This window comes from Neolamprologus brichardi, chromosome 22 (genome assembly GCF_056152115.1).
Source record: "Neolamprologus brichardi isolate AB-2024 chromosome 22, ASM5615211v1, whole genome shotgun sequence".
Taxonomy (NCBI): Eukaryota; Metazoa; Chordata; class Actinopteri; order Cichliformes; family Cichlidae; genus Neolamprologus; species Neolamprologus brichardi.
In genome coordinates, this window is record NC_142124.1 from 34,516,225 (window position 1) to 34,539,224 (window position 23,000).

At 42.6% G+C, this 23,000-nt stretch overlaps 1 protein-coding gene and 1 long non-coding RNA gene across 2 annotated transcripts; both read right to left on the reverse strand.

Moving 5' to 3' along the window:
- Positions 1 to 10,985: 10,985 nt before the first annotated feature.
- Positions 10,986 to 23,000, reverse strand: LOC102787626 (uncharacterized). The gene is made up of 2 exons (XM_087835061.1): positions 22,850 to 23,000; positions 10,986 to 12,642 (listed from the first exon to the last, which is right to left on the reverse strand). The coding sequence occupies exons 1-2, from the start codon at positions 22,911 to 22,913 to the stop codon at positions 11,015 to 11,017; spliced, it is 1,692 nt and encodes a 563-aa protein (XP_087691187.1). The 5' UTR covers positions 22,914 to 23,000; the 3' UTR covers positions 10,986 to 11,014.
- On the reverse strand, positions 15,209 to 17,732 carry LOC148096863 (uncharacterized). Its single transcript, XR_015717102.1, has 3 exons — positions 17,557 to 17,732; positions 16,256 to 16,343; positions 15,209 to 16,099 (listed from the first exon to the last, which is right to left on the reverse strand). It is a non-coding gene; the product is annotated as an uncharacterized LOC148096863 (long non-coding RNA).

The following is a 23,000-nucleotide window of genomic DNA, read 5'->3' on the forward strand; positions in this document are numbered from 1 at the left end:
AAATTCCTTACATGCTGTGACTGCAGCCATTCCCCGACTCTCTGTGAATGGGACTCATGGTGGTTGATCAATGGTCGCGACAATTTGCATATTAATGATCATAAACTGACCTCACAGCCCATTGTTAGTCAGTGCTGCTGGTTTCAGTCATTGTGTTTATTTAATTGGAAACCTGCAGTCAGCTGAGACTGAAGAAGCCACCTGATGATGAAACGTTTCTCCCACTGAAGACGTCCAGATGAACAGGATCAACCTCTGGGATTTACTTACCTGCATGCATTGAGTTTTTCCTTTCCAGTCACCTTTCTCACTCACTATGTGTTAACAGACCTCTCTGCATTGAATCATATCTGTTATTAATCTCTGTCTCTCTTACACAGCATGTCTTTATCCTGTCTTCCTTCTCTCACCCCAACCAATCACAGCAGATGGCCCCGCCCCTCCCTGAGCCTGGTTCTGCCGGAGGTTTCTTCCTGTTAAAAGGGAGTTTTTCCTTCCCACTGTCGCCAAAGTGCTGCTCATAGGGGGTCATATGATTGTTGGGTTTTTCTCTGTATCTATGAAGCGCCTTGAGGCGACTTTTGTTGTGATTTGCGCTATATAAATAAAATTGAATTGAATTGAATTGAACTTACCTGGATGAGTGAGCATGCATCCAGACTTGTTAGGTGGGTTTTGTTAGTTAACAACATGCTCCCTCACCAGGTCATCTGCTGTGTGACCCTCTAATGTAATGTTTTTGGGATTGCACTCGACACCACAGAGCTCCTTGTTCTGGCTCTTTGAAGCACTGAATGAGTAAAGAAACTGTGTTTACTAATTAGCACCTTGGCAGCACTTACCTGCTGATCAGTATACTTTTGTGATTTCAGCTTCTTGCTTTCTAAAGCTGTCCCTCAGTGAGGCAGGATTACTTACCCTGATAAATCTTCAGTTTCAGTCCAAACTAGTGTTTCCTGTTACTTTAGTTTGGACATTTACCTTATTAGAGGCTCGAAAAGCAGCACAGATGTTTGAGGAGCAGGTCAGAGGGCAGAGATGCACAGAGACTTGAGAGAAGTCTGGAAGTTCAGACCTGTGGACTCAGTGGGGCGCCTCCTGTGAGCAGCCTGTGTGGCAAGGCTTCAGCTTTATCTTTGACAGGAGTACGAACTCGTCTGTTACCTGCTGCTCCTCAAGCTTTGATATCAGATCCAACAGCTTCCTCTGGAGCTCCATCACCTAGTTATATCTGGATATGGACCTGAAACGCACATGCAGCTCTTCACTGGTGGAAGGGATAAGCTGCTGAAATGTGGACATCTTCCTTGGAGCAGCCATAGGTGACACGTTGTCAGCCAGTTTCTCGCTGGAAAAAGGGAGCGTGGGCCGTGGGTGGAATGGCCACTGAGGTAGAGGAAGATGATGACAGGGAATTGGATGATTGGACTGAAGTTGTTGATGGGGGAGGTTGAGAAAGAAGCAGTAACAGGTAAGAAGATGAAAGTTTGTTTGTGATACAGAAGAGTAGATGAACTCAACAGTTCACATGAAGGGATCTCTGTAGTCCAAACAGGTATAGCAATCATCTCGCCCCCGTTCTCTGTTCGCTGTTGGGGGCAGGAGGTTGAGAGGAGGAGTTGGCCATCTGGTCGGGGTCTGGGATGCTGCTGTGGGACCGGGGACGGTCTTCTTGTCTCCAACCCTTGGAAAAGGGTAACATCTCCTGGGTGTAGGGGCGGATGCCCCTCGGGGCACGATGGTACCTGGACCTGGGGGTATAGGGTATGTTTGGGGAGTGTGAGTGTTCATCAGGTGAGTGCTGAGTATTTGTATATGTGTGCATGAGGGTGTCTATGTGACAGGTTGGGTCTTAGACTCTCTGGGAACATCTCAGGCCCCCCCAGGTGTGGGGCCCATCTCCCCTCACCACACTCCACACGTCACCGCAGCCTCCTGTGGCTTCTGCACTGTGGCTGCTGGGGGACCCCTCGTCTGGGGCTCTCCTCGGCTCTTTCAAGGAGGGTGGCACAGCTGCCCCTCCAGTGGCCCTCTTTGGGCTCTTGTGGTCTGGGGGCCTCTGGAGAAAAAGAGGTATATACTGTAATATCAAACGGGTTTAGGAGAGGTAGAAACTCTATGGATGCAGTTTTGGAATTTGAAATTAGAAAACCCCAAATAAACAAAGAAGTGTTGCAGCAGTGTTGTTCAAAAAAGCAACATGATACTATGTAGAGAGAAGGCTTATTAATTAAAATGAGGACGATGAGTATCACAGGCCGAATGTACAGGTGGATGAAGGATTTCCTCTTCAGAAGGCAAATAGTAAGGATAGAAAATGGAACATCACAAGGGAGTCGATGATAAATGTTGTGTTTCATAATACAGACAGTGGAATGGGATTTTCTCTTTATGCAGATGACGGCATCACGTGGAAGAGAGGAAGGAACCTAGAGTTTATTACTGGAAAGGTGCAGGAAGCAATTTTAAAGTCATGAGTGGGTCTTTACATTTTCAGTGGATAAGACCAAGGCAATGTTTTTCACAAGAAAAAGAACCGGTAAGGTCATTAAGCTAAAGTCATACAAACCATATTATTTGGTTTGATGAGAGGCTCACACGGACAAATTCAGAAGAAATGTGAGAAAGTGTTTCAACATCACGAGGGGTTTAACTGGAAGTGACTACGTGATATCACATTGCTTTTTTGAATAACACTGCTGCAACACTTTTTTGTTTATTTGCAGTTTTCAGTCAGGACTATAGTTCAGCAGCAGATACTTTACAGAGGTTTGATCATATTCAGTACCGAGTGTCGAGACTTTGTACAGGTGCAGTTAGAACACCATCAACAGAGAGCATCATTACATTGAAAAATGGCACTTAACAACTAACCTACTGGGCAAATTTACATCAGTGACGGATCATCTCAGGAAACAGTTCGACCGAGCTGGCAGAAGGAAGCAAAGGATGTGAGGAGTTTTGGTTCGATTGTTACTCAGAAAACTGAGAATATGTCAGGATCTGGAGACTCGACTGGAAAGTGCTATCAGGCACCTGAGTTCCTTGGTCTCCACCCCTGGGCGGAGCCATCTCCCTGCTGCAGTCCTGCACACCTGAGACTGATTCGGGGCAATCAGGTTGAGGATTTAAGGCCCCCTCAGACTCTCCTTCACCGCCAGTTCGTCAACGACCTCACGTTGGTATTGACTCTACGGCTTTTTACGCTCTTGCCACTGTTTCATTGTTAACCTTGGTTTCATGTGCTTCAGATTTCCTGGACCTTCGTTGTCATCACCCTCAACCCCAGCTCGCCTTGGATTATCTTCATATTCATAAGGAATACGAGGACCCTCACCCGCCTGCCCTCCAGCCTCACTCCCCACCTTGGACACAGCGGTACTCAGGTCTACTCCACTACTCCCCTGGACTACCACCGCCTCTCCCTCGAAGCGAGATTCACGCCGATCACCAGTGAGCGCTATCAGTCAGTTCCACCTCTGCTAGGATACCCCGCACCTGCCGCCTTCCTAACCCTGTTCTCTTTTTGTTTCCCAGACGCAACCGCTCTGTTCCCGTCGCAACCTGCTAAATCCCCGTTCACCCCCCCACTGACTCATGGCTACTTCGTTAGCAACTCCTTGTCACGAATTCACTGGTTGACTAAATAATAAACACTGCAAAACGTTTGAGCCGTCTCTGTTTGTGGTTATCTGCAATCGAGTCCAATTTAGCTATCGGCCTGTGGCCACTGTGACAGAATAGATCAGGTCAATATAAGTCAGACAGCACCATTACAGTGATACAGCTGTGGATACCTCCAGATGTTACAGTAGACTTCACTTTGTTGGAAAGGAGAAATGTGGATGAGGAGTTTACTTTAAATTCACATACAGTACAGACACACATACATCTAAGAACATATTTGATAGAGTCGGAGTAGCTACCAGAGGTTAGTATCAAAGTAAGGAAAAGGATAAATTATAGATTTAGGACACACAGGAGAAATGGTTATGACATTATCAGCCGTCCAGACAGTTGAAGACACAAGACCATTAAGACCAGTCTTCAGATTCCAGTTCATTATTAGTACGTTTACAATGCAACCACTCAGAAAATAGACAAGACATCAGAAACTCAACACCATAGAGAGTAAACACAACAGAACTAATGGTGAACTTTTTATGGGTACCAGCACATTATGGTCTCGAGGAAATGAAATGGCAGATAAGGCTGCAAAGCAGGCCTCTGGAAAAAGATCTGTGGAATTCATTATCAGCTTTATCCATCCATCCATCGGGGCAGCAGCCTAAGCAAAGAGGCCCAGACCTCCCTCTCCCCAGCCACCTCCTCCAGCTTATCCGGGGGAACACCAAGGCGTTCCCAGGCCAGCCGAGAGATATAATCTCTCCAGCGCGTCCTGGGTCTGCCCCGGGGCCTCCTCCTGGTGGGACATGCCCAGGAGGCGCCCAGGAGGCAATCTTGTCAGATGCCCAAACCACCTCAGCTGGCTCCTTTCGATGTGGAGCAGCAGCGGCTCTACTCTGAGCCCCTCCCAGATGGCTGAACTTCTCACCCTATCTCTAAGGGAGAGGCCAGCCACCCTTCGGAGGAAGCTAATTTCTGCCACTTATATCCGTGATCTCGTTCTTTTGGTCACTACCCACAGCTCGTGGCCATAGGTGAGGGTAGGGACGTAGATCGACCGGTAAATTGAGAGCTTCGCTTTTACACTCAGCTCTCGCTTCACCACGACGGACCGGTGCAGCGTCTGCATTACTGCAGCTGCAGCCCCAATCCGTCTGTCGATCTCCGGCTCCCTTCTCCCATCACTCGCGAACAAGACCCCGAGATACTTGAACTCCTCCACTTGGGGCAGGAACTCATCCCCGACCCGGAGTGGGCACTCCACCCTTTTCCGGCAGAGGGTGGAGTATCAGCTTTAGTCAAACAGAAATAAAACATCTATTAAAAGAGAAAGAGAGATGTCAAAAACGACGGGAGAATAACAGAATAAACAGAATAAAACTAAAACTAGATTTAATTGATTATCATATTATCTTAGACAAACACATCTGTATGGTAGGAGCTAATCCTTAAGTGACATTCCTGTCCACACTCCATACCACCTGGTGGCGGTAACACACCAATTCATTGTTTGTAAACTGCCAATAAACACCAAGAAGAAGAAGAAGAAGAGCATCATCCGGAGCAAACTCCAGTGAGCTGGAACTCTGCTGCCCTTCACAATAAAAGCAGAGAACTATTAAAAAAACAACAAAAAACAAAAACTTAATTTGAACTACAAATAGCAGCAAAGCTCGGTGAAGAGGCGCAGATGAAGTTTAGCAGCTCAGCTTTCCAGCGCTTCGAAGCATGTGCGTGTATGTCTGTAATGATCACCCGGGTGAGACCTTTAACTTGAACTCTGACCCGGAAGTGTAGGTGTATGGTTGTTAGACGTTCAACATCACACAGCAGACACGTCTTGTGCAGGTGAGGATGTGGAGGCTCGAGGCTCTGAAGCTGCTGATCAGCCAGCGGCTCAGCGCCGCAGTGGACGACATCCTGTGAGAAAGATTATCCACAAATGGAAAACACTCAGGGCAGCTCAGACCATGCAACGCTCAGTGGAATGGCAAAAACCCAAGAGCTGCATCTCAGACTCCACACGGCTCAGGTTGCATGTTAAAGGTCAGGGCAGGACCATTAGAAAAAACTGAACAAGTGTGGCTTGTTAGGGAAGACTTCAGGAGACAGCCTCTTCTCTCTAAAGAGAATATGGCAGCCCGGTGAAGCTGGTGTGCAAAGCTGCATCTGAGCAAAGCTCACGACTTGTGGGGCAGTTTTTAATGACTGTATCTAAACAGCTGCTGGAGTAAAGCAAAAGAGTAAAAGCTTCACATCTGAAACTCAGTCATCGCTGAAGTATGACTCATCGGTTCATGTTGTGAACTCCTGCACTAACATGCACAAAAACATTCCACCTTAAAAGCTGCTTTACTTCCCTTTTTTAAACATTTGCTGGAACCGTTTTTGGAAAACTAATTTTGATTTGAACAGTTATGATTATCTGTGGCTCTGACAGATGGTTTCTAATTCACGTTATTCTATGAGAGAGAGGGCAGGTGGAGGAAGGCGTAGCTGCTGATGAAGACGCTCATACGTGGAGATGAAGCTGAGAGACTGAGGACTTTCTGATCTGTTAATGAAGCCAGTCTAACATTTGATTGTGTAATCAGTTGGAGGTCAATAATGGATGTAAAGTGGCTCTGTGGTTACAGCCTGTAACGTCGGGTTGTGTTTAGTGGTTGAGAGGAGGCGGCAAAACACTTAGCAGGATAGTCGAAAGAATACACACTCACGCTGGCTTTGGGAATTCCACAGCGTATTCTTTAATACACGTTCTCTTCGTCAACCATATAAGCCCGGTTGAACGGCTGCAGCTTAACAAACAGCGCACAGTGTTCATACAACCCATAACGTTGCAAAAAAAAGGTGTGTGGAGAGGTAAAACATAAAACCCGTCCCTCCTCATGCACTAGCGTGCAAGCACATGTCCACACAATCACAGAGAGAGTCAGTGGCGCATACTGATGACAACATTAACCCTTGACGGGTTGTTTTAAAGAGACACCACACCATTGGGACTGTTACAAGCCGGAGAAACCAGTCACAGTTTAACCGTGCACCTGCGTGTCCACGTCACAGTTTGTTGTGTATGGACACCATGACTGTTTTGCAGGGCTGCAGATCAGTCAGGGTGTCCATCCTGACACTTTTCTACCACTGACAGCACCAATAATGGGCACATAAGCATCAGAACTGGACCATGGAGCAGTGGAAGAAGGTAGCCTGATCTGAATCACGTTTTCTTTTACCCCACATGGATGGCCAGGTGTGTGCATTGCTTACCTGAGAAACACCTGGGATCAGGATGCATTGGTGGAATTGTTACACACACATACCACCAACCTCAGCATTGTTGCATGTACACCCTTTCATGGAAATGGTACACCCCGATGGCTGTGGTCTCCTTGAGCAGGATAGTGCACCCTGCCACAAAGCAAAAATGGTTCAGGAATGGTTTGAGGAGCACAACGGTGAGTTTGAAGTGTTGACTTGGCCTCCGGCCTGCAGTCGAGTACCTGTGGGATGTGCAGGATCCATGCATGCCCGCCTCCCAGCTTACAGAACTTAAAGATATGTTGCTAACATCTTGGTGCAGATACTACAGCTCACCTTCAGGGATCTAGTGGAGTCCATGCCTAAGATTATTAGGCAGGTGGTCATAAAGTTGTGTCTGATTGGTGTATATGAAGAAAACAAAGCTCATCTTGCTTGCCTTCACTGCATGGCACTGGTTTCCATGAGTTCAAAATGTTCAAAAGCCAGGATCTGGGTGATTAATTATATCTCAGTTTGCAGTTCTGATTTCCGTCTCAACTGGTCCGCCTTCTGCAGCATGTGATTGTTTGGCCAACAGCTTTTGTCTGACACTCGTGGCCATTGTGCTTGAAGCAAGGAGACATCCTGCTGTGGAGTCACGCTTTCAGTTGATCTTGTTTCACAGGCACACCCTGATAGTCTAAACTTAGCTGCCCACCATATGACATAATGTTTTTTAGCTGATGAGGTATTGTTGTCTCCCCGCTCAGCAGGTGGCGTGGACATTCAAGAATGAGGCAACGTAGGATTTTCAAATTCATACCAAAGGTGCATCTAAGAGGCTGGAGGCCGCCATTATTTTTGTTATCAGTTTAAAATCGTTTAGCTTTAAAGTGCATTTCAGTCATGAATCTGTGTCAGAATCAGAATACTTTAATAACCCCCAAGGAAATTATTAGCTGTTTATATGCAGTGTTGGGAAGGTTATGTTTAAAATGTATTCCACTACAGATTACATGCCCAAAAATGTACTTTGTAACGTATAATACTTTGGATTACTTAATATATTACCTAGCTTTTACAACTACATGAATGTACTATTGCTGTGATTTATTACTATTACTAAAGGTTACTCTCCATACCAACACCAGCTAGATGTTTAAATCTATACATATATATACATATGTATATATATATATATATATATATATATATATATATATATATATATGTATATATATATATACATATATATATATATATATATACATATATATATATATATATATATATAAAAGAGAGTTTATTACAGAGAAATGTGTTTTTCCAAAATAAAAGCTCTACTATACGCTTCTTCTGGGCTATATTCTCAGCAGCATATTAAACATATCAGGTCCCCATAAGGAGAATCATGTGCTAACGGCTGTCTAAATGACTCGGGTAAAGTTTGTAGCATGCGTGCTTGTTGTTTTTGTCTGCTTCCACTTGTCTTTGCACTAGGATGATGTCGGAGTAAATGTGCAGTCATATTCGCTGTGTTCCCACTAGTGCTGTCAGCGTTAATCTGAAATGACGTTAACGCCACAACACGGCAAATCTCTGTTAACGAGCTACCGCGGATCGCCCCGTGCGTGGGGCTGGACGGCCAACATGTTAACGAGCGAACTGCGCTAACACACTAGTTGCCACCAATGTAATTGAGCATTGCGTGGCACATCCGACATACTGTTTTACTTTAGTCCATGACGCGCTTACCTTCAGGGTCATACGTCACATGAAAACCAAAATAGTTCCAAACGCCAGATCTGAATGAGGGTGGGGGAGGTTCAATTTGCCATGTTGCAACGAGAGCTTAACTTCTGTCTCACTAGCTTGTCCTGCGCTCAGTGGATCTGTGTTCGACTACTCCGCCTAGGCTGCACTGTCGAGCACAGATCCACTGAGCGCTCAACACAGACAGCATCGTCAGAAGGAAAGTTGATAAAATAAATTAAAAATTTTGTATTGTTCGATACATATGCGTACCGAACCGAAAGCACTGTATCGAACGGTTCAATATCAATACGAGTATTGTTGCACCCCTAATATATATATATATATATTAGGGGTGCAACGATACACAAAATTCACGGTTCGGTTCGATACTTTGGTGTCACGGTTCAATATTTTTTCGATACAAAAAAAAATGTTCATGCCTTTTTAATTTGTCATTTATTAAAATTATAAATATATATTTTAACTCAAAAGTACAGTTTTTAAATTTAATGTTGCTGAAACAAAAAAGTAATAAAAAATATATATATCTCAGGGCTCGCAAAATTTCAAAATCCCTGGTAGCCCTTCGGGCAGGGACTCTTCAGTTTTTGGTAGCCCAAAATAAATTTAAGTAGCCTGAATAAAAAAGAGAGCAATTTTTTGATTGATGTTTTGTTTCCTGTTTAATTTTCCGTTACAATATTAATGTATAATATTGTAACGGAAACAAAACATTAATCAAAAAATTGTTGAAAAACAAATTACAACATTAGATGTAATTATATATATATATATACATATATATATACATATATATATATATACATATATATATATACATATATATATATATACATATATATATATATACATATATATATATATATATATTAGCCATTAAAGGGATGTTGTCAAAGTTCGGCTTCATGTGAGCCTCACAATCAAGAAGTGAGCAGACAGTAAAGCTTTTAGACTCTGAATTTTAAATTTATAAATACACATATTCACAAACTGAAAATGTTTCTGCAAGGAAGGAAATTCAGGAGTCAGGAGGTTTCAAGAGTAAATATTTCAACAGCAGCATCATTCCATGAAAAATCTGTCAGTGGCCGACTTCCTTTAGCACCAGCAGACTTTCTTCTACATGGATGGATCAACATGAACGAGCAGCAGCAGCAGCCGAGCAGAAGCTCAACATTAAGCCCGAGTTCTCTGGGATTCAGAACCTTCAAACAGTCACAAAACCTTATTCAGGACCTAATGCTGTTACACAGAACGTGATTTCACAGGCACGAGTCAGCTTCATAGGGTTAAAAACTTCCTATATCAGAAGATTATTTTGACACAGAAGGAACTAAGACCACCCTGGTATGAAAAGAGGACTGATTCATCACACTGATGCTGAACTATGTGATGGCTCATGCTGACAAACAGAAACAGATTTGGTCTATAGTCGGTGTTTCCTGCAGTGTCACAGAGTGAAGACCAAATACTTTGAGGTTCTGTAAGTGAAAATACTCATAGTATAAAGTAACGTAATTTAACATAGTGTGATTAAATATGCTAAACTCCTGCAGAAGAAAGATGAGCTGATTCTGAGGGGGTCAGGTGTAACTCATCTAAACTGCAGCATTTTAAACAGGTGTGTTTTTCTTGTATTCAGACAATGATATAATTTTGATGCAATATTTGATAAAACAAAGAGATTTAAAAAGTGAGGCGGATTGTTTTCATATATGCTCAGCCACAAACATTTAAATCAACATACTCGCTTCTTTGGACAAATCTATTCTACGAGTTCATTATGAAAATACAGTGGAACCCCGACTTATGAAATAAATTCGTTCCCGAGGGTCTTTCGTAAGTTGAAAATTTACGAAAAACCGAAAGTCGAAGCACCCATCGCGCCTTTTGAGTGAACAATAGGCTAATTGCTAACTGCAACAACAATACGTCGTTCAAGTGGAACAGCGAAGCACAAGTACGAAAGCCAAGGGGGTTGTCACATGATTCGGAAGGCATTGTGGGTATTGTAGGCATTCTGGGCTCAGCCAATCAGAGCCAGGGGATTTCGTTACGCGGGCATTTTGCCGTAACTCGGGCAGAAATATTGCCGTTAAGTGCCTTCGTAACTTGAATTTTTCGTTAAATGGGGCATTCGTAAGTCGGGGTTCCACTGTATTGCACATCCCAGAGTCTTTTTGTTGCTGTCAGGATGCAGCACTTAAACCTTATGCAGGAAGATTTAGGCTCAATGCTCTATATTTTCAATATAAATGACAAAAATGTATGCAACACTCAGAAACATACTATGAATCACTACAGCTTTAATATTAAGTGACTTATGAATATAAATCTGTGGATGTCATCAGAGCTGATACAGCGTCCAAGCTTAAACACAGGTGTGGTTTTTAATGAGTAACTTCTTATTGAATCCTTTCCCGCAGATGCTGCACTTATAGAGTTTCTCCCCTGTGTGAATTGTCATGTGTTCAGTCAGATGCACATTTTGTTTAAAACTCTTTCCACACACTGAACAACCAAATGGTTTCTCTCCTGTGTGAATTCTCATGTGTGTCTTCAAATTGCCCTTGAGGCTGAATATTTTACCGCACTCAGTGCAGCTGAAGGACTCCTTCGGAGGAACTGTCTTCTCACTTTGGTTCTGGCGGAGCTGTGATGGCTCGCCAACACACCTGTGCGTTTTGAGCTGCGTATACCAGGTGAACCTTTTGTCACAAGCGCTGCAGCTGAACCGTTTCTCCTCTGTGTGGACAGACATGTGCAGCGTCATGCGTCTTTTGTGCGCAAATCTTTTATCACAAAAAGGGCAGGTGAAGGGTTTCTCTCCCGTGTGAATTCTTACGTGAAGCTGCAGTGTTCCTTTCTGGCTAAAACTCTTCCCGCAGAACGAACATTCAAACGGTTTCTCTCCTGTGTGGATTCTCATGTGTGCCAAGATGTTCCCGCTACAGCTGAAACGTTTCTCACAGACTGAGCAGCTGAATGGTTTCTCTCCAGTGTGCGTTCTCATGTGGCTGATCAGGTGGTCTCTACGGCAGAATGTCCGTCCACACTCAGAGCAGCTAAACGCCTCCTTATCAGTACTTCTTATCTCACTCAGAGAGACAGCGTCACTGCTCAGAGAGTTTAAATGGGGCAGAGATTCTCCGGGTTCCTTCAAAGTTTCGTGGTTGGCTTCAGTCTCAGGTTCTGGGGCTTTAACATCACTTCCTGGTTGTAAGGATGTGTCTGGATGTAAGCTCCCACCAGGTCTTGACCTCACATGAATGCCACTGCTGACCATGTCGCTAACCTTGCTGCAGCCTTTTTTCAGTCCTGTGTGGATTTTCATGTGCCTGCTCACGTCACCACTGTACCTGAAACTTTTCTTACAGATGGAGCAGCTGAAAGGTTTCTCTCCTGTGTGAAGTCTCATGTGGCTGATGGAGTTTCCTTTCTGAGAAAATGTTTTGCCACAAAAAGAGCAACTAAAGGGTTTCTCTCCAGTGTGAATTCTCATGTGTGCTTTGAGGTGTGGCTTTCTGCCGAACCTCTGACCACATTCGGAACAGCTGAACGATCGCTCAATGTTACAGTTAATGTCGATAAGAGTGAAGTTGTGGTTTTTCAGGCATTTTTGGCCTGACTGAGGTTCCTTGTTCTGCTCCCAGTCACCGTCGCTCACCTCGGTCTCAGAAGAGTCTGAAGCTTTGTCAGTTCCTGGCTCTGAATGGCTTTCTGGGTCTGAGTTCCTGGCTTCTTTTTTCATTCCAGTCTGATGGCGATGAAGCTGAGAGGACTCTGGTTTCTCCTCAGCATCTTCTTCATTTTTCACGGGACTGAATGTTAATATGGTGACACAGGCCTCCTGCGGACGTCGAAGCTGATCTGCGTCCTGGCTGCTCCAGGCTTCCTCCTGCTCCTCTTTGATGTGTGTGTGCTCTGAGTCCAGGAGGGGGCTCCACTGTTGCTGCTCTTCTTCACCAACAATCACTTTGCGGACATCTGACGGTAAAACTGAAACACAGATAGGACAGATGCTAACAGCTTGTTAACTGAGTTCTAACATGATGCTTTAAGTTAATCTTTACAGGCCTATAGCAGCGAGGATCTGTGCAACAACCTGCTAAACTGTTCCTGTATAACAGGAAGAAGAGGCGTCCTGGAAATGTCAGGTATATGATATGAAACTATTAAACTATACTTTGGTGTAGTTACAAACTCCGATTAATTCATTTTTTTCTATATAGTGCCAAATTACAACAACAGTTGCCTCAAGGTGCTTAATACTGTAAGGTACAATGCAATAATACTCAGTAGACAACTGTCGCAGATAAATAAGGAGTCAAACTGTTTCTTGGATACTACAAGCTTTTCTCAAGAACAGATTTTAAATCTGCTGATTATTGATGTTTTTGTTCTTTTAAGAACAGTTGTCATATACACGTATTTGTTTTTAAAAGGAAGATATCTGTGTGGCGCTTTGGTCATAGTGAACCTGCACAACTCTGGTTGTTTTTTATGGGATCAGAACGATGCCACCTTGAAATAAATATGAAAAAATATTGAAACTGAAATAAATGTACTGAAAAATTGATAGTGAAATACAATTAATTGAAACCATCATTTTTTTATTTTCACTTACAATTTTTTTTTCAGCTTCAATCCACTTTTTTCAGTTTCACTCTGCTGGCACTGTTTTGGTGTCCGGGAGCGCGCTGGGGGGCGGGGATTCCGACCCGCATGTATTTGCATATATTATAATGCTGACCAATGACTGGAGAAAACACTGACAACGCGGCTGCGGTCACGGACAAACTTGCACGTGTCTGTTCGGGAATGGCAGATGCTGAGAGGTCCAGCGTTTACATTACCGACTATTTCAAAGTGACAGCCTGAGGTGTTCTTCGGTAAATTGGACTACCGGACAGGAGGACCTGAGGCCCCACCGCATTATTTTTGGTAAATTAAATGTGTTTCTAAGCTAATCTGTAATTTAGGTCCTTAGCTAGCTACCTAGCTACTAGCTACTTAGCTAGCTACCTAGCTAGCTAATGTCCCTAGCTAGCTGAGATGAGCACTCGGCTGTCGGGGAAACTTGTTTTGTAAAGTTCGTTTAGCTAACCCGTGCAGGTGAATGAATTTACCCTGACTAAAGAAATCAAGAGAAACGCACCGGGCTGCTCAGTGACTAACCACGGTTACTGTACTTTTATATGAGTATTATACTGTAAGAGCAACAGGCTGGACTCTGCTTCTGCTCCTGTGCAGAGCTGATTATTAAATATGTGCAAACAGCAGCGTGTTTTCTGTCGCTTTCCACACGTGGAACGACATTAACGGCAACTTTTAAAAACCTGGCACTTCAGTAACCCCTCATTAGTCAATAGCTACGGATTAAATAGCAAAGCCCGATACTTATGTACTGAAACCAACTACGTCCGCTTGTCAGCTTAAGTTAAAATGTTACATTTTTGCTCTGATTATTTTTTAGCACGGACTCTGTATATTTTTAAACTGAGTTTGTTGCAAATATTCAGGTTAAAAAACTGTCCGAATTATTTTTAATGAGTTATGTTCACAAAGTCACATGTGCAGTACTCTGTACAGCTTGCATCCTTTAGGACAAATAATTTGAAGCATTAATATTTCTTGTTCAATACTGAGCTGATAACACCTCCGTATGTTGTGACCAGGATGCAGCAGCAGACTGAACCTCGACTGAAACCTGCTCCATCATCTCATCTTTGCAGATGTCCATTTATAAAGCATCAACAACTCAAAGGTAAACATGATATTAGAAAATGTGTTAGTATATAAGGCCTTTAAAACAAATAAAAACAGCTGTCGGCAGAACTGTAGGACTGGACAACTTCAGATCCCGAGTGTGTGAGGACAGAAGGATCAGCTCTATTTCAGATTTGAGATAAACTTTATATTTCAGTTTGAGATGATTCTGTTTGTGATTACAGGAGCCGTCCTCAGATTCAGACCTCAGCACCACCCAGTGACAGATCATCCTATATCTTCAATCTTTGTAGTAAATCCAAAATGAACTGAAGAAAACAGTACAAAGGTTAAAGTACCACATGTGCTGTAGTGAAAGCTGCAGCTGTTTTATTGATACATTTAAAGACAAAAAGGATGAATCACCCTGTAACTGTGTCACTATACATCAGCATTAACAGGACCTCAGTTTGGTGTTTCAGGAAACAATTGGTCATGATCAACTCTGGGCTGGACCAATTACAACACATCCGCATTGAGGGGAAAAGGAATGTGATTCATCCCGGACTTCAGCTACAATGAAAAAGACACAAAGCTGGAGTTATTCTGTCTTTGCTGCACAGCTGCCTTTTCTCCCCTCATCCTCTCCCCCTCTCTCTCCTGTTTCTACTTCAATCATGAAACTGATCAATGATCAGCTGATCGTCTCTCTCGTTTGTTTATCGCCCACTTTGCGCCAGAAAGAGGAAACCAGCGGATGTCGCGCTAAACAACAACAGCAGCACATTTAAGCTTGATCAGCTGTTAGAAATTATTTAATATTAATTTCTAGTATCAGCTGATGTTTGCTGGAGCCACAGCTATAAAGCTGCTGGTCATGATGTCGGTTTGGAAACATGAAGGTGAAACAAATCATACATATATACCAACAACAGTGTACGTCACTGTCACAACAGGTTTTGTTTTAGTTCAAAGGCTTTATGGTTTTTCCTGTAACACCTGGTAGTGGTTTTGTCAGTTCAGCCTTTTATATTATGTTGAACCCGAGTGACCCGGTCAGCTGGTGGGTAACAGGAACCTCCGAAAACGTTAGAGCAGTTATGCAAATATGTGATGTCTCGATGAATCGAGCAGATATTAGAAGTTCACACAGAAACATTCTCACATGAAAATATCTTAAAAGTTTATTTTGTGACCCAGAAAGAGTTCAAACACGCAGCAATGAAGTTTGTTTTCTCCTCAAAATACAACACCTGCAAACGTTTTTTACGTGCGCTCAGAAGAGTGGCACAAAAATAACGGCATACACAACTTCTGTTTTAAACCCTGAATGTACTCAGCTACATGAAGAGCACACGATGTTTTCTCTGACACAATAAAGGTTGTTAGTTGTATTTGAACTAAAACTTGATCTGGAATTCTTTCACTGTTTTTTGACAATAGTGTTATTTATCATAAAGTGATTCAGAGTCATTCATACCAGAGTAACCAGAGAGCACAACATGTATCTAACTTTCTACAGGACTAAAGGTCCAGACCCTCTGAGGATTATCTGAGTACTTCTAACATTACACAAAGCAAAGGTCTCCATCAGTGTTCATGAAGTGCTGGGTTTATCCTTCTTGTGAGGGAGCTGCTGGTGAAGATCACGAGCCCTGCTTGATCCCGGCGATGAGTTTCAGTCTTCCTGGTGTTTCTGAGATGATGCCTCCCACTGTGGGTCAACAGAACATCTGGCACAGGACAGCTGTGATGAAATAAAGGGAAGAAGTTTTGAAAAAAATCTTGGAAATGACCTATATGTGAGAAGCAGAAATAACTTTTTAAAATGCAGATTTTTTATTTACTTTTCTTTTGCCAATCAAGATAACTAAAGTATAATTTTCACCATACAGTTACTAACCTTGTCGTCTCCTGCACTGTCTGTTCTGGGCTCGTCCCTCCCAGCGCTCATGAGACTGCTTTGCTGCTCTGTGGTATGAGGTGCTAACCTGTTGAGTGTTGGGAAGGTTAATTTTAAAATGTATTTCACTACACATTACAGAAGTAACGTATTCTGAATACTTTATAGCTACATGTGCTATTGCTGTGATTTATTACTATTACTGAAGGTTACTCGCCACACCAACACCAACTAGATGTTTAAATCTTAATATAAATGAGTAACAGCAGGTGGACATTAGGTAAGGCTGCACTTTTTGCAGCGATCTCGTGTAGAAAACTATTCGTATATAAAACAGGTCCGCGGCTCCGAACCGTAGTAAAGGGACCTCTGGCTAATACGGTGGGTTCTGTGTCGGCTGGTAGCTGAAAACTAGCTTTACTTTGTTGTCTGGGTCAACTTTGCTAGCAGAGACAGAGAGAGGCGTTGAAAGGCTGCTCCAACAGAACTTATTGTTTCAGAGGAAAACACGAACACGGTGTACAGTCGACTCTTAATAGCTTACTTACAACTGGGCTCGTCAGGCTCTCTTCTTGGCTGCAGTGGTTATTATTATATTTACATGCTTCCAGCTCCCGTTTCTGCTCGATGACAGCTCGTACTTTTCCTTTTTCTCCCTCCCTCGCTCACAGACACATAACGTGTATGGCAGTCCATTCTCCCTGCAGCACGACTACACTGCCCATGATGCTACATTCTTTAGGGCGATGCCTGTAACACTCTATTGCCTTCATATTAAATCATTTTTGTGAATAATTTTTAAAAATATTTCTTCACTTACGTAGGGGTGACATGGGCCGCGAGATACAGAGAGCATTAGAGCTTCTTAATGCGTGTTTTGTTTGGGTTTCCACCGGCGTGGAATTACCAAAAATAGAGAGACATAGCCGAACATATGAAACAGAAAAATACCGCCATGTAATCCATTTATTTCAACAAAGTAACTGTATTCTGAGTACCACGGTTAAACGGTAACTGTAACAGAATACATTTACTCATATTTTGTATTTTAAATACGTAACGTCGGTACATGTATTACATGTACAACACTGCCTGTTGATGAGATCTTGTGCCGCTCCTCCAACTCCTACAGTGACACGGGTGTCCCTAAATTTAGCAAAGATTAGCTTCAGGCTAGCTTGCTACGACGAATAGGCTAATACCAGCATTTTACCACAACTTCACCAGATGTAGCTAAAAAAACTAAACTAATGTCCAGTCCAGTGGGACAGCAAGGAAGGATGACAAAAATGGTTACTTACCTGCAGTTTGGAGGGTCCAGCTGAAATTGAAGCAGCCATTGAAAGACGGGAAGAGAGAAAGATGGCAGCTTGGTCAGACTCAGCACTAGTGGCCTCTATAATGTATGCAAATACACGCGGGTCAGAATCCCCGCCCCTCAAGCGCGCCCCGGACGCCACAACAGTGCCAGCAGATTGAAGCTGAAAGAAAATTACAGTTTCAATTAATTGTTTTTCACTTTCAATACAAGATTTTTCAGTACATTTATTTCAGGTTTTTTTCAGTTTCAATATTTTTTTCAGTTTCATTTCAAGGTGGCGTCGTTCTGGTCCCAGGGTTTTTGCGTTATTCCTGATAAAAGCATCAGTGGGAATAAAGAAGAAGGAAAAAACTGAGGATGAAGTCACTTAATGCTGCAAATTACATTTTCTGTTGAAAGTAGAAACAATTTGGGAACAGACGAAGGCAGAGCTGCTGTATTTTCTCACTGAAAGCAGAGGCGGATTTTATTGAGATGTTTCAGTGAGAGCAGCGTGCCTCTCTCTGTCTGCTGGAGCTCACCCACCAGTCTGTCTTCTCTAACCTAAAAGCTAGTAACCATTCAAATAAGATATTTATATATTATATGAATTACATATCGATATAATGTAAGTATTCACAGTCCACAGGAAAAACAATAATAAGAGAGAGGGGATTATTTTGTTTTACACATGCACGTATAATTAATTGAAGTTGTATAAAAAAATATGAATTAATTCAGAAATCCAAACGATTCTGAATGTTTGCTCCTGGCAATGCAACACTGAATATTTCATCTGTGACATTTGTGACCTTAAACAGTCTTTTTTCTCTTGAACAATAAAATATTATTTTATTCTATAATAATTTTATTTTATTAACTGTTGTGAGTTCACCTGGTGATATTCTCACGCACGAGGCAACTGCGAAAACGGCAAATAAACGAATGTTATTCACAGAAAGAGTCGACCAATCGTTATCGTTCCCCTCGTACAGTTTTCTACTCCAACTTCAGTGTTTTTTTCTGTGTCACAGCCTCCTATGGAACGCCAATTATTTCATGATGCGTTTCATTCATTTTGTCCCCTTCTTGTCTCACCTTGAAATCATTTCATCTGTCAGCCTCACCCATCAAACGAAGGGGGCGGGGTTAATGCTGCCAGGTATCCCAGAATGCATTTCAAATCACAGGCAGCAATGGTTTTAAAATAAGCTGTTTTTCTGTCACCAGCTACACGTTTAACAGCGTTTTAGCCGCGAATGTCGCACCGTAATCGTCACGTCTGGTCAGGTTGTCAACATAGAACATGTTTGTGCTCAGATGTTTCAGAGATGTCGCTCTGCTAGCAGTCAGCATGCAGAGAGCACCGAGCTCACAGCCCCGGTGTTCCAGCTTAACGTGGGGTGGGGGGCTACGTTAACCAGTTTGTTTAGATATTCCTCTCTCCGTGTTCCACGTGTTGCATTCGCAGATTCTTTCATTCACCTCAGTTTACCTGCATCCTCCTCCTCACCTGTCAGCTGTTTAACACCTGCTGCTAATTCAAGAAACACGCCCACGTTACCTGGTGATAGTCACAGTTTAACTGGGCAGCCGGTGCTCGATATTACGCAGCGTCAGCACATTTTTCTGCACAAGATAAGTAAATATAGTTTTTCCCGAGCGCAGAGCTGCTGGAGCTTATTTCCCTACAGAGCACTTTAAAGCCCAACCAGCTTCATCAGCGGCTGATGTCCAATCACAGCTTTGAAACCTCAGCTGAGTTTTAGCTCTCAGTGTTAAACGCTGGACTTAATTCACTCAGGTTTGGTCTGTCGGGTCACGTTTACTTCGCTGTTTTATTTACAACTGAACAAATCGGTTTGGCTGAGGTTAAAGTTACGTTTCATAACTGCACAGTTTTACAGACGTTTAATGGTTCACTGTGTCAGACTGAACTATTCACTTTTCTTTATCTGGAGTGTTTTGGATTTAACTGTGAATCTTGAGAGTAAACTGACTCATAAAATGTTTTAAAGAAAGAGCAGAGAAGGCGCATTTCCATCGAGAGGAGCAGAGTTTGCAGCAGCGTGTTCATCATGCAGACTGCAACCTGCACAGAAATATTACATCATCTGTTTTTTAATAGTTATTCAACTGTATTCTAAGTTTAGAGTTTACTTAACTAAAAATAAATGAGGTTAACATATAATTTGTGTGATTTTTTTTTTTTTTGGGGTGTTTCACTCATGTTATGTTTACCTGTCAAAGGCTTGTTACAAACTATGAAACACATCGTGGCGATCGTGGCTCAAGAGTTGGGCGTTCGCCTTGTAATCGGAAGGTTGCCGGTTCGAGCCCCGGCTTGGGCAGTCTCGGTCGTTGTGTCCTTGGGCAAGACACTTCACCTACCGCCTACTGGTGGTGGTCAGAGGGCCCGGTGGCGCCAGTGTCCGGCAGCCTTGCATGTAAAGTAACCTCAATTTTACATATATGATCTTAAGACAGGACACAGCCGCTGTACGTGCTGGCCTCATATCAAATGTGAACGCAGACTGAGTTTGACGTTTGTTTATATCTAATCTTCCTCTCAAACATGTAAACAGCAGCGAGTCTGCAGCTGGAACAAACTCAAACTGTCAGAACAGGTTTGCTCATTTCTTCTTGAGTGTATTAATTTGGTGATTTATTAAATGTATAACTGTTATTCTAATCTGCTGCTGAGTCTCTGACGCTGATGAAAATGCAGAAAACACAGATCACACCTGTTCAACCAATCGCTTTCATTCCACTTTGATCTGCGACAAACTGACGGTTCATCTCTGTTACAGTGTTGTTAGACTGCTATATTTGTGTTCTTTATGCTGTAGATGTTCACGTCTCTGGAATAGTTGGCAGTATTAAGGATGATTTTCTGTAAAATCATATTGATATGACCAGTGAATTATTCGTAGATGACAGTTAGATTAGTCAGCTGGGAAACTCTGTGTTAACTCATAGAGCTGAAGATATCGTGGACATGCTGACCTCGCTCTGTGGTGTACAGGTCCGTTTACCCTCATGATTAATATTCACAATAAAAATATTAGCCGAACATCATGAAGTCTGTATGTGTGTCATAGTGTCGAACAACCTTTGTACAGTTAAAGCAGTTACTACATGAGGAAACACCAACGTTATCTCTTTTATGCGTTTATCAGGTCACGCTGATTACTGAACAAAAACCCAAAGATCAGCTGTTAATCGAATTTATTTGCTCTCTCTCCTCCTTAAACATGTTTTTAATGTTAGTTATAATTCAGAATTGGCGACTGAAACACGTAGGACACATAAGAACATCAGGAAATAAAACCCCAATAAATATAACCTCAGTAAAATAAGTCAGTGTCAGCGGGGGTTATTACAGGTGTATCGGGGCCTGCGCTTTGTCGGTGGTAATAACAGCTCGATTGCTTGCGAGGCAAGCGGGTCTATCCACGCTTTGCCGTGAGACTGGGCAGACATCTCCGAAATCATCGAAGCACTTTTGCAAAGAGGCTGTATCTTGACAAACCGACACATGAAGATTAAACCACTACATTCTCGCTAAAAAAATATTAAAACTGTATTTGGTGACACACACAAACAGGTTCTGTTAGTTTCCACATGCTGGTTGTTGTGTGCTAAAAACAATGGCCACCAGGCCAAAGCAATGGTTTTGACTCGATTAGCGTTAGCCCCGCCCCCTGAGTTTGATGGGTGGGGTTGACAGATAAAATAAATTCATGGTGAGACCTGAAGGAGTCAACTGTGCCAAAATGAATTAGTTAAATGTGTCCAAAATATTTTTTTAATTCATTATTTCCCATTTTAATTAATTATTTAATGGTGTATTTAATTAAATTAAATTAATTAAAATTTAATTCATTATGGCATTCCTGGCCTTCCATAGCCTACAGCCACATTAACTTGTGACAAGCATCTGCACCACGTTTCATTCCTGTTTCATGGACAATACATTTGTAACTTTCAGTGTTTTCTGTTCTTGTGTCTTGCACATAAACCTTAAACCAAATGAAATGGTGTTGTGTACTTACTGTCAGCCTACCTACATCAGTAAGAAATGCCTAATTAGGTGATTTCTAGAACTTTGTGTATATAGTTTGGCATTTGTTTATGATGATTTCTGTCTTAAACAAATATTACACATTAATATTTGACTAGTGTTGTAACATCACATCGTGTTAGCATATTCTGCCTGTCTTTTCTCTGGAAACGTTACTCACCTACTCAGGTTAAACATATATAAGTCATTTAGATAACTTAAAAATGTTATTGTTTGGCTTTTTTCAGTATTTTATTTGTTCCTGAGTAAATCGGTTTGGCTGAGATTAAAGTTATAGTTTTTACACAGCTGAATAAACGTCAAGCAGACAGCTGATTATCAGAAGTGTGAGATGCTCGAGAATTTACTCCGGTGTCCTGTTATATTTTAGATAGCAAGGAGTTTATTAAACTTCACCAAAACAATCTGCAAATTTCATTAAAATTTAATAAACTATCATCTTGTCTTTATTGTTAGTTAGCACCTTAAACACTTAAAGCTGTAAGCTAATGATAGTTATATAAGAGCAGATGCTGCTGGTGCAATAAGCTGTAGTTTTTACGTCCAATGGATGATGATCTGATTAGTCGACTATCAAAATAATGGTTTGTGGCAGCCCTAGTTCACAGTAATCTGCAGTAACTTGTTGTTCAGTTGCTTCATTCTACAACCTGACTTTGGATGAGCGACTGTGGCAAGATACTATTTCTCTACTGGACGTGGTGATAGAGGCAGGTGCAGATGTGTGCTCATCTGGCTGCAGGCTATGGCTGCACTCCATCTGAGACTCCAGCTACTGTCTGATCCAGCTACAAAATAAGGACCATATGCAATTTTTGAAAATTAAATCACAATACTGTTAACTTAGAAAGTTTAAGTTTTAAAGCCAACTCGGGTCAAAACTCAGAAACACACTTGACCACCTGGCACACCTGAGTCACTCGCTTTCCTAAGCCACGCTACGGAGCAGTGTGTGCAGCTTCCCCTCCCCAGCTCTGAGGGGTTAGCCTGCTCCACGGACTTTCACTTTTCCCTGCAGCGCCTCTTTGCTCCCTCACGGAGATCGCCAGCGTCTCACTGACTCACTAAACAGCCTCTCATCCAGTAACAAAAGCCTCTGAAGGCGGACAGTCGGACAAAGACACGTTTTCTTGTCGGACTTTTTGACCACCGTTGTCTTAGCTGGGCAATAGCTTAGCACCGCGGTTCCGGTAGATAAAACCGAGCAAACCTTCACCCTGCAGCTTCGGTTCAGCGTCCAGAACCACATCCGGGACTTCACGGTAGCGGTCCATGTCTGCTCCGCTCACCGAACCGCAGAACACCCAGCGGCTGTTTATCTGTTGTTTGAGAGACGTGGTTTGCTCTGCTGCAGCATCGAT